The 15,439-nt window shown below is 43.7% G+C and overlaps 1 protein-coding gene across 1 annotated transcript; it reads left to right on the plus strand.

The window, feature by feature from the left end:
* Window positions 1–1,174: 1,174 nt before the first annotated feature.
* On the plus strand, window positions 1,175–2,668 carry LOC6599369 (annexin B11). Its single transcript, XM_002024507.2, has 3 exons — window positions 1,175–1,660; window positions 1,717–2,299; window positions 2,410–2,668. The coding sequence occupies exons 1-2, from the start codon at window positions 1,297–1,299 to the stop codon at window positions 2,214–2,216; spliced, it is 864 nt and encodes a 287-aa protein (XP_002024543.2). The 5' UTR covers window positions 1,175–1,296; the 3' UTR covers window positions 2,217–2,299; window positions 2,410–2,668.
* Window positions 2,669–15,439: the final 12,771 nt, after the last annotated feature.

A 15,439-nucleotide genomic window follows, 5' to 3' on the forward strand; every position in this document is an offset into this window, starting at 1 on the left:
AAAAAATAAAAAAATGCAAAGTAAGTGAAAACATGTTTATTGTCATGTAGCGCACTCTGTTACGGATACTTTTAACCGCTACATGGTAGCAGTGTGTAAGCAATCGGCGCGATTCGAATGCGTTTTCATTTATCGATATCACAGACTTCCAGTCCATTTCGAATTTAAATTTAATAAAAAGCTACATTCAATTTTGTGCGTGACCATTTCAATATGTATAGCTGGAACTATGCAAATTGGCATTCTCTGGAGGCGACGGCTGCATAGCGGGCGGGTGTGTTTCGATTAGCAGCGCCGCTTTTATGCGGCGAAAAATGTGGCATTGGCATCCTGCTGACGGCGCTTGGTGGTGGCCACAGCCTCGTCGAAGAGGCGGGAGAAGATCTTCTGATTGAAGTCCAGGCTACGTAGACGAGGCGAAGGTGGTGGGGCCCGCACCTGCGGCGGTTCATCGCCCTCTATTCTCACAGGTCGCTGTGGCATTTCCGGCATCACATCCGACCACAGTTGCGACTTGGGTAGAAAGGTTATACTTGGCGTTGGGGAGCTGCCCTCCCATTCCCGTTCACGCGCCAGCCCCAGCTTCAGTTCCAGCTTCGGCTCTCTCACCTTTGCTACATTCATATGCAATGGTTTGGATTCTGTCGGTCTCTTTCGCGTCGTCTCGCGACCGGCCCACTTGGCGTATGCGGCTGCTGGCGACAACGGCTTGCGATCCATCATTGTAGTTGACGACGGCAATATATAGCTAAAGCTCGCGGTAAACTCCCGCGACATTCTATCAACAATTTTCAAACAAAAATTTGCAGTACACGAAACAAATAGTAACACAACTAACCAACACTGGCAGAAGTGATTTATGACCCATCGCCATCTTGAAATACGAGACAAAATGTCAGATCTCTCAAACCTATCGACAACTTCTTACATTTTTTTCTGGCCGACACGTCGCATCGTCTCTGACAAAGTAAAATACTTTCATTTCTGATTGAAAAAAAATATTTTTTTCGCGTTATTTCTCGGGAAGTTGTAAACTGATCATCCATCTTCGCAATCATGTCGGACGTAACACCGAATCTTACTTGGGCTGATGTGCTCAAGGGACGTGTAGTGCCGTCTTCTGCTGCCACCGCTGATGCTGCTGCACACGAGTCTCGTGGCTCCGATGAGTGCACAGACAAAATACCGATTGGAATAGGCAGTGACGTGGCGGAAATCTTATACGGCTCTCACGTTTATGTACCGGAAGATGTCAGAGACATTGAGTTTCTTGGCCCGCCAATTGAACCGCTAACAATGCAGGAGAATACGATTTTTCCCATTCAACAAGAGCCAACAAGTCGGCAGAACGGCGAGCCTCTACACAAGCCGAATCAACATTACGCTGTTGGAGCAGAACGTGCAATGCGACTGGCTCCACCACGCGCACTGCCACCACAGGCAGCAGCACAGGAAACTCCACGCGCATCATCATTCGCACAAAGCCAACGACTGAAGAGCCTTGACCTAAATGTTCTGCATGGGCCCTTTCCGAACCAGACCCGCATGCGCATGCCACCACAGGACCCTATGCAGCAGCAGACTTGCATGGCACGGGGCTCCATGCCCCAAGGTTGGCTGAATGGCCAGCCTAGTGCCTTAATGCTAGCCGGCCTAACTGGTAAGTGGAATCATCTTGGACCGTGGATCTTGGATCTTAAGTCGTTCCTTTTACAGTGCCATTGCCTCCGCTAGTTGACCCCGAGAACGATCGCCGAGAAGAACAAGCACAGGAAAGCTTGGTATACGGTCAGTCGACAGGTGTGCTGAGTGGCCGCGGACTCGGAGGCAGTCTCGCATACGGACGCGGATACGAACGCGGATACGAACGCGGACTCGAACGTGGACTCGGACGCGGACACGAACGTGGACTCGGACGCGGACACGAACGTGGACACGGACGCGGACACGAACGTCGACTCGGACGTGGACACGAACGTCGACTCGGACGTAGACACGAACGCGGACTCGGATACGGACACGGACACGGAGCCTTATTGGAAGAGCAGGCTCCCACTGGAGGGACACAGTCCATGCTAGGACAGGATGTGGGTGTGTTGCCCGGGACACGCCATGACGATAACGCACCAGTGCCACTGTTGGACCTTAATCCTGAGTTTCGTGAAACTCTCGAAGCACTAAATTCCATACTCTTTTCACAGTATTGGAGAGAGTAGCCATACATATCTGTCGGCCTGCCCGATTGTATCTGTCGGCTGGGAAGAAAGTCTTTGTTCCCATGGAAGCAGATCATACAAAGGTACACAAATGAACTGGACAGGAGCACTGTATCCACTGCCTGTCCCCGACCTATATGTACACCATCTTAAACATCACTTGCTCATCTCAAACAATGTTTCTTACCCACAGGCGAAGCACGACTCAAGCCAGCTGACGGGGACCACGGCCACAGGAGATGGGTATTTTTTCCGCTCGAACAACACACATATCACTCATACACCATTCTATTTTTAAAACTAGATCTAACAATACACTCATGGTATCAGTTCAAAATTATATAAAAGTTTCGTATACAAGACAATACACAGAATCGATCGAACAAAAAAGAATTGTAATTTCTTAAAAATTATAATGATTCAATGAAAATATATTTTTGTATACAACAATATCCGACAACATTCTGACGATAAATGTTCAAACAATTCATTAAATCGAAAATGCAACGCATATCTTCAGCGAAACATGCCAATTTATATTTATTTAGCTCACAAGTGTACCTTTATTACTTCTAAATTTTGAAATAATATTTATACCTTTCCTTTCTCGGAGGAAACAGTTTTCTATATGCGTACATATATGTACCTACTTATATGCTATATGTGTGCATAATATTATACAAGTTTGCTTGTTTATTGTCATTATTTGTGATGATCATAGCATTTAATGGTTATATTTACAAACAACCCATTGCCTAGCCGAAAAATGTGATAGTTTTACATAATGCTTTATAGAATACTCGATTTAGCCATATGTAACCCCATATGTAATAATTCAAATAATTTCATACAGATATCAAAATGTAAAAAAACGAATTTTGATATCTGTATTCAATTATTTGAACTATTCCTTCATCTATATAAATACATATAGGACCAATATACCCAAATAGACCAAATGCAATGCCAATGCTTGTAAATGTGGAAATGAATATCACTTTAATGTCTGATTTAGAATAGAATCGTGATACTAAATATTTAAAAAATCGTTTCATTCGCCTCAAAGTGTGATAATTCGATATGAACGTAATTAGCTATTTCTTCGTCTATCTATGTCCATCTATGATATTGTACACAGGAGATAAAATATGCTATACAGACATCGCAGATGTATACGCTTTTTATTCATGTACCTATTTTTTAATGATGAAGGCTCATAGTCAAAAATATTACATAATCGGTTTTAGATCATTATAAATGGTATACTACAAGTATATACATATATATATATAATCCTCATATGATAGTTGATCCCCATATCAATATAAATATCCAAAATCTCCATAAATATGTAGGTTTTTTTGTTATCTCCAAAAACTCCAAGGATCATGTATATTAAAAGACTGATATTTAAAGCAATTTTTTAATACATATACAAAAATATTCCAAGGATTTTTTGGAAAATTTATACAAGTTCCATACAATGAATATGAAAAATGTAATTCGTTTAAAATTGTGAGCTTAAATAATCGAATTAAGCGAAAATGCTAAAATCTATATTTTTGTTTATCTAAATTGATCGACATATCTTCTAAAAGTAACCAGAATTTAATATGGGAAAATGGAAAATATCGCTTGGACCGTTCTCTTAAATCCGATACGAATTTCTTTAAATGTTGAATGTATAAATATAAATTAATGTTGAAAATGATTAATTTTATAATTAAGGTTATGTTTGGAGTATGATTTTTTCGGCATTGAGTCGTTGTGTCCTAAGCGTCGAATCGAAGCATTTTTTTGTGGTTGAAGTACACATAATATATGTGAATTGTATTACAATTTAAATTCTATTTTTGCTGGATCAGAAGTGGTCCTTTTTATTTAAAGGTATCGAGCTAGGGTTATTATTATTTGAGCCTGGGAAGACATTTGAACGAGAACATGTATACTTATATCATTCATGTCCTGCCTATATGTATTTTCGAAATTAGTTTAATTTAAATTCTGTAATAATTGTCTAGGAATATATTTTCATACTGTGAATGAATTGAGTTCTGGATCGTGAGATGTGTCAACACTTAGCCTGTCAATATATTTTGATACTTTCTTGTTCTCGTAATTTACAGATTGTTTTGCTGCTTGGAATAAAAGACCGATGAAAGAATTTACACCCATCCGGGAGCAGGACCCATGGGTGTGTGTGTGTGTGTGTGTGTGGAGCCTGCTTTAAGGTTGTTTTTATTTAATTACACACAGACAGCCAGAGATAGAGAAGCACATGCACATGCACAGGAGGATGGGAGGACATAAATGAAAATGAAATAAATTAAAATAAGTGTCGAAGCAAAAGGCAAAGGCAAAAAGGACCAACGGACGCCAAAGTCGTTGGCTTTATATGTGTGTTTGTGTGTGTGTGTGTGTCTAAAGTAGAGTAAAGCAAAGCTCTCACACACACGAACACGCAAATCTCTCTAATGTGCATGCATTTGTAAGGTTCGAGTATCCTTTCTATACCCTTTAATCGTAGAGTTTACGGGTATATTGAATTAATGTGAAAGATATATGTATATGTATATGCCAAGTCACAGAGGGAATTCTTTGGAATCAGCTGGAGCCAAAGGAAAGATAATGTATAGTAATATAATATAGAACTAAATAGTAACAATATGTGTGAAGACCTATAAATACAATTTTGAATCTGTTAAGACTATTAAGAACGGAGTACGATCAATTATGGTATGGGGCTGCCATTGTGCATCCTCTACAGCAACTAGCGTCATATTGGGACATCCTTCTTCTTCAATAGACATGGAACTTTCCGTGGTCTTTTGGATTTTAGATTGTTAGTTTTAAGTTATTTTTGTTATAAGGAAGGCCTTACCTCCATAGTAATTTTTATGTTTAACTATTTTAAAATTTAAATGGGACTTGTCTCACGAATCCCAGCACCTCAGTGAATCTTATCCAGGTGTTTTCTCTTGAGTCTTATTGAATGTTTCGGCGATTTTTGGGCAAAAATATTGGCAGTGGGCTGGGCATTGCAATGAACAATGGGTATTGATGGGTAAATATTGAACAAAATTCCAGCATAAACAAAATTATCAGTTTTGATCTGAAAACCGAAATTTTAGTGTCCAAGTGTCCTTATTAGGAGATCCCATAGTCGTATCCCATAGATCCCGTAGATGCACGAGATATATGTATGTATGTATGTTTTCTGTCTTATTCGAAGAAAGAGCAACAGAATAGCCGAGTAGCGTAGTGCTGTTATGGGAATGGAAAAGGTTGTATGGGGATGGGGCGTGAAAATGGTCGAGCGAAGAAAAATTCATGTTGCATTTGTAGCTTAAGGATATTATTTTATCCCTTGCATCCTTTGTGCCCGAAGCATTTTTGTTTCACTCATTTTGCATACATACTTTATTTTTTTTCCGCCCAACCTACGCTTTTCTCTTGTTATGTCCTGTGCTTTGTTTCAAAGTCCAAAGTGAATCCAACAACAGCAAAAAGGAAGAAGAAACAAAAAAGGGACAAAGACAGCAAAGTATCTGAACGGAAAATTCAACAAGAAAATGTAAAGTAAAGCTCTCGGTTTCCCATAGATCTGATGGAATACTCTTCCGGTATACTCTTAAGGGTAGATACATAGATCTTTCGACTGCAAGATTCAGGAATATTCTGTTCGGTTTCGGCTGATAGATAAAGGAATAGTGTAATTGGTAATGAATGGAATTATTTATGGAGCAACCCTTAGTAATAATAATATAATAATTATAATATTCACCTCTTTTATATATATATATTTTAAATCGAAAGAAATTTGAAGCTTTAAAATGTTTTTCCAAGCTTAAAAGTAACCTAACAAATGTCTACAACTCCTCCAAAAGTTACTTCTTAAAATCATCTCAAAACAGTGGTTCAACTTCACCGTTGGGGAGTGTATACCGAGGACCCAAAAAGGACCTCATACAGCGCCCACACACGCACAACTTCAGACGAATACATGCATGTGTGTGTGTGTGTGTAAGTATATATGTATGCATAATGCATGTGGGCTGATGTAAATGCAAAAATACGAATAAAACTGCGAATTGCCAACTGCGGCCGGACCCGTATCCTGGCATATCTCAACCATGCAACACTGACCCCGCCTCCCCCATCCTCTCTCTCTCCCTCTGTCGCTCTGTAAGTCCTGGACGTGGTCCATATCCATCAGAAATGTGCGAGTTTTAGATTTATTTGTACGAGTAGTTCTCAAAAAAAAAAAAAAAAAAAACACGAAAAAACGAACCAGAGGAAAGGACTGAAAGGGATATTATCCCCCAGTAGAAGAGTGGAAAACTTTATTTTAATTTTAATGTGGGCGCTTGTAATGCAAAGTAGGATTCTGCCAACCCCCAAGCCAAAAGCTTTTCAAATCATGGGATAGGATAGGGCTGGGGTATAGGTCTGTGTATGGGTTTCGGGTAAGGGCTAGGGGGTGGGAGTGGGTATGGAGCAGGTGTTCTGGCTTCCGTTCGATTTTAGCCTGGACAGCTTCCGTTTCGTTCCGTTCCGTTCCGTACCATCCAATGATGCCAGACTGACTCTCTGTCGTGACTCTTGTTAATGGGCTTGCCGCACTTTTACAAATTGGCTCAATTGCAAGTTTATGCGTTGTGTCCCTTCCCCCCTCCCTATCACACACACATACACACACTTTGAACAACTTATGCCGCCATATGTGACCCTGTTGGATTTGGATTGGAGTTGGGGTCCTCGTTATCCTTTTCCGATTCCGATTCTCTGTCTCTCCGTATCGCGCGCTTGGCCATTGTTATGGGGTATCATGGCAAAAAATTGTATTACACCTCAATAACAACACCAAGGACATGACAATGAGGGGTCCATGCCATTGGCTGGGCTCTAGGACTCCCCCAGGCCACGGCCCCTGGCCGTCTGCTAAGTATGTGTGACAAGTGATGCGTGTTTTGTTGCGGCCGGAGAGTCCAGAGCCCAGAGAACAGACCTCCCCCCCCCCTCTCGGAATACCGAAGTTCCGAACCTCCTTAAGTGATGTCCTTTTTTATGGACTATCCATGGCACGTCCACTGCCCCCCACACGCCCTTCTACATCTTCGACTGCTTTTTTTTTCATGCTTAATTGAATGGGTCAGTCATGGGCCGTTGTCCGGTTGCCCACATGGTTGCCATAAGCGCTCCAACTTTTCGTCCCGGAAATGTTCAATTCAATTTTTTATGTCCTGCCCCCCTCCGACTCCCAACCCCCTGGCTATCCCCTGCCAAGCTGCCCTTGCCGTGTGGTTATTGAATATCGAGCACGTATGGCTAGCATTTCTTGAACGCTTCTGGTCATTATTGAGGCTATCTGTCGCCCTCCCCAGGCTCACTGTCACCCACTCAACCACTCACTTACTCCGCTTATTATTATACCCTGGCCTTATGGTTATTGTCATCCTTCTACCCACTCTCCCGGCCAGCCACTGGATAGGTCTTCCTGTTGTCGGCGACCATTAAAACAAATATGGATTTCGATTTCGATTTTAACTATGCTTAGCACGCACCAACAGCTCGGCACTTTTTTGCCATTCAGTTTTTTATGGCTCGCTTGGACCCTTGGATGTACAGTGGGGTTACAGTGGGGCGGCAAACGTTAGGATCCAGAAAATTGAATTTCACTCTCAGAGGAGCGAAAGAGTAGGCAGCAAATCGGTGGATAATGGATCAACAAAGAGAACCGACACTGAACCGATCTGCCTCTAGTTCCTTTCTCGGCTAAGCCCATCTCTTCCATCCATTATTCTCATATCAAAATTGTGATTGCCTTGGGAGAGGAATCAAAGTAAGATTTCAATTTGTTTTACATTTTTTGTTAGGTTTTTTTTTTTAAAATTGGTTGTCTGCAACATTTCTGGATATTCCCAGGACGATGGACCCGCAAGAGTTCTACTTATACGTATATGTATGTGTGTGTGTGTGTGTATATATGTATGGATATGCTCGTGTGGCTGTGTGCAGGACTTGTCTCAGTTGTTACCCCCCCCCCCCCCATCCGGGCGCTGCCTTGGGCGAGAGTGCAACCCTCATAGCCCGTCGCCAGACCCACGTTAAACGTCGCCGATTACACACATGGGAGCTGTAAACCGCGTTTTATGATTTGTTTTGGAACCGATCCGATAGATGTCAGTGCGATTTTTTTTTATGGACCTGCCCCGCTTTATAGACTCTGCTAAAAAAAACCTTGCGAATTTTGTGACATTGCAGTTTTTGTCATTTATATTTTTTGTTTATGATTGGATATGGGATACATGGCCTCCCTGTACATATATGGAAGGGGGCGGATCGGGGCACTTGACAATCTCTTCGAGGGCTGAAAATATATAACAGATGAAGCCATTTCCCAGCAATAGATATAAATATTTTTGTACCCTGAAAGAGGATTTCCTTCCTACCTTCCCTTTTACTGCATGAAATGGAGTCTGTGTAGTTTCCATATTTCCATTAAATAGACCGCCGGCTTTAGGAAGATAATACAAAATATATAACAAAATGTTAAGTAAAAAATAAAAAATAAACAATCAGCGTCCAGAAGTGGTTCAGTGGGCATATGGCCAATCGTTGTTCCAGGGAAGATCATTCTGTACTTCCGTGGCATCACCAGGCGGCCCGTCAAAAGAGCCGACCAGGCCGTGGACACTCAGGAAGGAGCTTTGCTTTGCCCCTCGTATTGTCTGGGTTTGTGGGACAGTCACTTCTGCTGTGGAAGCTCAAATATCGCTCTCCCTTTTGGGACTAGGGACTATTATTTGACTCTCATCTTTATCTCATCTCCGCTGGGTTAATGGTAATGCTCCCTCTCGTATACAACGATTGAACGATCATAAAATTTCATAAATGAAAATGCGGCTGAAACTCGATGAGCGCCCGATTATCCTTGGAAATTCCTCCTTCGATGCAAGGTGCCTCTTGACAATCATTTTCTGTCCATTTGTCGATAGAGGGGCATCCATTGTACTCAGTATGGAGTCCTGGAGATCCATCCGGCCTGCAAACCAAGGTGGGAATACGAAGGCGGCTAAGCATGCTCTCACAATCCAAATGTTACTCGTAAATGAATCTATGATAAATATTAATTGAACCAATCATTTGGTTATTACCTTTATCATTTAGCAATGTCAAGAAAAACAGGTAAAATATTCTATAGTTATTATCCAATAGGTCGTTAGGTATAAAGGGGACAAAGGGAGTGCAGGAAGTAACATTAGAACATAACTAGGGGAACCACATCTCTTTCTCTCTCATGCTAAATTCGAGGAAAATTGAGAGACCTCCCGTTAGCTCGAATATATATACGACGAGAGAGATGCGACGAGAGAGATGCAACGAGAGAGATGCGACGAGAGAGATGCGACGAGAGAGATGCGACGAGAGAGATGCGACCAGAGATGCAACGAGAGAGATGCGACGAGAGAGATGCGACCAGAGATACGCCGAGAGATTACTTGTGCTTTCTGAACACCTTATTTCTGGATCATAATAAAAACTTCTCCCATTTTGATTCAGCATCGTCTTGATAGTTCCAAATCTTTTTTTTTTATATTTTCGATATTGTATTACTGATTCCATAACATGTTTCAGTGTACATCGCCCCCTCCAACATCTTCGAACTGTTTCATTATGACCGGCCAAGTGTCGGACGGAATTTCCGCACAGAATTCTTCGCTTTTTTCACACACAGACTACAACACTTGCCCTGCTCCTTGCTTGCTACCTGGCGAGTGAGTACGAGTATTTATCATTGTTTTTATGATGGGGCTTGGGGAAGTGGCAGGATGGCTTTAGAGGAATGGGCTGGGGAAGGGAAGGGGCAGAGTGTGGCAGCACTTGAAACGTGCTGACAAGGGTATTTGACACAAATTCGCGTAGTTTTTCAGTTTTGACACATGTCACTCAAACACACACACAGACACAGACACACACATACACAAACTCATACTTGTGCATACATACAAACAAAATGCACTGAAAACAAAAAAGTGTTCTAAAAGTGCCGCAATCATGCTAGAGGTTGGATCAAATATAGGTTTCCATAGATAAAGATAGTTTCTTGCGTGCGTAGTTATGATAGCCTAAATATATCTAAAACTGTTTAAAGATCATATATCGAAAATTTCAAAGAAAACCCTAAGGTTTAAGGTTTTTGTCTGAGTGTTTCTGGTTTGTTGGGTCTTATTCCCCCGTTGATAAATGACTTGAGTCGGGGCTGGGCACTCTCTGGCCGACTGGTTGGCGTTTATTATTATCCCAACGGACCTGAGTCGCACACACACATGTCCTGGCCCTTTCCGTGTCTTTGGGTTAATAAATAATAAACGAACCTTGCCTCATCCATGGTTCCTTCGTGGGCCCCCGTCCCGCCGGCATCCCGGGGCATCCTTTTGTGTCACCGACGTTGAGGTTGACAAATGTGTCAGAATGCAAATCCGCAACAATTAAAAGAAAAATCAACACAAAACGCCGTCAGGAAGGGGCCGTCTGAATAATGGCGAGCGAGAGGTGGGGGGATGGCACGCCGAAGGCCATTAAAAAGTGGCACCACCCCACAGACACATACAAGCACACACATACACACACCCACCTGCCACCTGCCACCTGCCTGCATCACTTGAATTCCACTTGTCGCCGCTTTCCATTTATTGTCGTTCCACTTTGGAATTATTTGCACAAAATCTCTTTCTTTGCCTTGAAGTGCGGACCAACTTGCTTCATAATTGTCCTGCCCCTGCCCCTGCCCCTGCCCCTGCCCCTCTCCCATGGCCCTCCCCGCAGAGGGTATGCTTGGGCTTGGGGTAGGGTACAGTGGTTGTTGGTGGGTCGTTGCTTAGCGGTCTTGCAACTTGAACGCCTTTTGTTGCCTCTAACTACGGGCACTTGAGCGCCGGCTGACGGAAGGCGGGCAATAGACTGGAGCTTAGAGGAGTGACGACTCTAAAAACTCGTTATTCTCCAACGATTTTTCTACACCCTTGCAGATGGTATTATGATTATTAACAGATATTTGCAAAGCACAAACAAAGTGTAGGTATATCTAGATATCTACAGATATTTCTTTCAGGAATCATCAGGAATCATCAAACATATATGATGTTCATTCGATTTGTGGTTTTGCAAGGGTATTTAGGACTTCGTCCCTAAGTAGATCTCCATATCTCTTAGCTCTGGCAGTTCTCATTATTATTTACCCTCTCGGTTGACGCCTCTGGGCATTTTTGGTTTATCGTTTTAATTGGCTTGGTTTCTTCTGTTCCGTTGTAGGTCCTGTGCCAAGACTGGGGTTCGGTTAGTGGCCTGTAACGCGGCTCGGGCATGGTCTGTGAAAGGATGTTATCGATAAGCCCCGTGTGTGTGTGTGTGTGTGTGTGTGTGTGTGGCAGTGTGCATGAGTGTTTGGCTAATGATAAGCACACAAACCTACATATTCCTCATATGCTGAAATTTTCTTAATTGGCACAGGACTTTTGTTGGGGGTCGATTGTTAAACCATAGAGTTGGTGGAATATATTTCAAGACCAAATTATATATAACTTTTAACATACATAATTCCTGTGCTTTTTTCATCCTTCAATGGCTTTCTTTGTCTGAATTCATTTTTAAATTTTGGGAACTGTAAAGCGATGAAAACGATGCGAACTTGTATACCCATGAAAACTCTATACCCAATAATATTCCAAATATTATTGCCTCTACAATGCTGTTCTTTATAGTATTAAAAGTCGATTGAAATTGATTTCAAAAATATCCTTTCTCTTAACTAGAGATACAAATTTGTTCAAAAACGTATAACATTCATAAATTCAGTTTCTTTGAGGATAATTGAATTCTTCTTTTAATCAAGAAGGCCAATGAATCAATTGATGAGAGATCATTGTACCTATTTATTATCTACATGAAGAATATCGCACAAAGAAAGAAATAGAAAATATAACATATTCACACAAATTGAAATTGTTTCTGGTTTTTGTTGTTGCTTGTTTCCTTTGTTTTCCACCATTTTTGAATGACTCAGCGGGCAGTGCCATGTTTTGGAGCAGAGCGCGTCTTTTGAGATACTTAAGATCCGCCCATTGGCTGCCAGAATTCGAGCGGAACGCGTAGTTTTGGTTGGCCAGAAGACCGCGGCCGCGGGGCTCGCTTGCGGTTACGGTTACGGTTACGGTTACAGTTACCCGCCCGGAATAGTGGTTGCGGCGCGGCCTCGGACGCCCTGTCAGCATCAGAACCAGCATCAGCATCAGCATCAGCACCAGAGCTGCTTGATTAGAGGGGTTTTGATAGAGTAATCGACCGCAGCGTATGATAATTCTTGCGGTTTCATAATGCCCAACCACAGGCGGGCACAGGACACCCCTCAGCTGCTGCGCAACCGTCGACTGGCACACACACATCCGCACATATCCACCACCACCAGCACCAGCACCGCAGTCGCAGGCGCCCGCCCTCCTGCCTCCCTCTCGCATATCTTTTGGATATTTCGCGTGGTGCGAAGAAAACCGCAAAATGGAGGAGGGTTGAATCCTTAATATGCTGTGCAACCGAAAGGAGCAGAGCGGCAAAGAAAAAGAAAAAAAACCAAACAGAAGTAATGCCCGAGCCCGAAAAGAAGTGTCAAGAACCGAAAAGGAAACTCCGCCCTGAGAGGGGATCTCGGAGCTCTGCCCCACCCTCATGTGGTTGCAATTTTTCACTCAAGGTTAGGTGGGTGGGGGGTGGCATATTGCTGCGTCTTCCTGGCCGCAAATGGCAGCCGCAAGATTTCACCTCTCTCACTCGCTCCTGTGCGGCCAGCCCCAGCTCTGACTCTCTCTCCTTCTGTCACACTGGAGCTCGCTCTCTCGCTCTCTCTCTCTTTCTCTCTCCATCTCTCTCTCTCGGTCTCCTTCCTGGCCCCAGCAATTCCTGGTTAGCTAAAGGCTTGCCGCAAAGCCGCGTTGGCTTGGCTTGGCTTGGCTTCGTCCCGTCTCGTTTCGCTTTTGCTTTTGCTTTCCACGTGCTTTTCTTTCTTTTTGTTTCCTTTTTTCTTTCCGCCAGAGTTTGAGATTTTTTTTGCGCTGCTTGAGTCAATTCCGAAGACGAAATTCTTATTGGGGGTTGAAGCAGCCAAGCAGCCAAGGAGCCAAGAAAAAATCCTAATGGAAATTCATAAGCAGCAACAAAAAGAGGTGTCCCCCCCCCCCCCCCCCCCACACACACACACATCGAAAGTTCACCACGCCGAAGCGCCTTCCAAGACTGGGGAAAACTCAACTCAAGACAGGACTCACCCTCTGGCTCTCTGCTTCTCAGGCTGGTCTCACTCTCATTCTCAAGATTTTTTCCAGTCTATGGCGCTGCTTGGTCCAAAGGTGCGCCAAAAAATTGAGCGCATTTTTCTATGCCGCGACTTGAGCTCGAGTTTTATGGTGGGGGGCCCAAGGTGGGGGGACTGCTGCTTGTGTGGGTGCCGGGTGATGGGTGGTGGGTGGTGGGTGGTGTGGTGAATGCTGAGGTGGACCAACTTGAAGATGTCGTTGCGGCCTTTCTGCTTGTGGTGTAGTTGACGTTTTCTGGTTTTGGTTTTCGGTTTTCGGTTTTCGTTTGCCTTAGTCTTAGCTTTTCTTTTTCTGCCTCGCTGCCGGCGCCAACTGCGCGGCCGACTTCTGCGTCAGCGTCGCTGCCTTGGAGAAACCACTGCTACTGGTTCTCGCGGTAAATGTTAAGCCAAAACGAAAGAAAGAATTATATACCCCAAGAGCAACAGCAACAGCAACAGCAAGAGCAGAAAAAAAAGAAAGACGAGGGCGTCTGCTGCCGCCATCAATTTGGGGGCGGGGTAATGTCGCAGCAGCGTTTTTTGGAGTGGAAGTGGGTGGCTGGACCCGGGGCCCGGGACCCAGGACCCTTCGTCCATGATTATGATGAGGCGTCGCTAACATTCTGCCTCCCCCCACCCCGCCCCCAGCTCGTTCGTCCTCGTCCTCGTCCTGCTCGTTGGCTGTGCTGCGTCGTCGCTCTCTGTCTCTGGCGCTGCCGCGGCTGGCGTCGCCGCGACGCCGTGGTCGGCGTTGCCAACCGCTCGTAGTGGTCGCGTTCATGGTTACCGCAAAAAATAGTTTAATATCTCCGTGTCGTTTGATTCGATCGCCAGAGTTGCCAGTCTCTCAGTCTCAGTCTCAGCCTCGGCCTCAGATCCAGAGTCCCAAATTCAATCTAAGCCACAATTTCCCGCTCTCGCTCGCTCGCTCGCCTGCCTCTCTCTCTCTCTCTCTCTTTCTCTCTCTCACTTTCCCTGTACGTGTGTGCAGGCGCGCGTGTGTGTGTGTGCTCGTGCTAGTGTCTTCTGTGTTAGTGTGCCGTCTGCTCGACAAATTCTTATAAATCTCATAGCTTATAATTCATTCTGGAAGTTGATATTTTAGAAGTGCCACAAAATTCAATCATTTTTTTCAAGTGTTTCCTGTGCCACAACCAAAGGGAAATCCCGATATCGAGTGCTGCGGACAAGTGGAAAATCTCCAAAAAATCAATAAATGTAAGTTGATGGGACAAAAGAACGTGATCGCTGATGGTAGGATGTCTTTGGACAACCAAAAAGGGTCCAAAATTATGTCAAATTACGTGAAATTATACTAAAGATCAATGGGCTGAATATAGGGGAATATTCAAGAGCCCAAAATCGGAATCAATATGGTTTGGATCATCATCATCATATATGGAGATACTTGGGATGTGAAAGAACATCACAAGCAAGTTACGGATATAAGGAAAGATGTGGTGGAAGTTATTGGTGGATATGTAGACAGATCCTCAACATTACTAGAGGTCTTCATATCTTTCTTTGTCACTCGACTCGCAGTTTAATGCCAAGGATCACCGGAGTGAAAAAACTTTTGATATCAATGATGTAATGTTTCTTGGCCCTTGAGACACCGCAACCGAAACCTGTTAGGCGCGGATCCCAAGCAGAAACGCAGCCCTCCTTCCGGCCAATCGACCGAGGGGCACTGCCACATGACGCGCGTCACTAGTTTCTAGTGGATATAAAAGGAATCGTGAAGCCTATGTGGCTCTCAACAAGTCACGGCCTTTCTATCAGAAGTAAATAATCACATACACTCATAAACTATTATTTCTTCAATTGGTTCTTCTGATCGCAAGCTCAGTGCTTAGTATCTGATCAAATAAAA

Source organism: Drosophila persimilis, unplaced genomic scaffold (genome assembly GCF_003286085.1).
Source record: "Drosophila persimilis strain 14011-0111.01,24,50 unplaced genomic scaffold, DperRS2 tig00000663-arrow-arrow-pilon, whole genome shotgun sequence".
NCBI lineage: Eukaryota > Metazoa > Arthropoda > Insecta > Diptera > Drosophilidae > Drosophila > Drosophila persimilis.

Bases quoted from the DNA above. Each gene is read 5' to 3' on its own strand.
- LOC6599369 (XM_002024507.2), top strand. From the start codon at position 1,297: ATGCAGGAGAATACGATTTTTCCCATTCAACAAGAGCCAACAAGTCGG. The intron at 1,661-1,716 runs GTAAGTGGAATC...TTCCTTTTACAG, and splicing joins AATGCTAGCCGGCCTAACTG to TGCCATTGCCTCCGCTAGTT.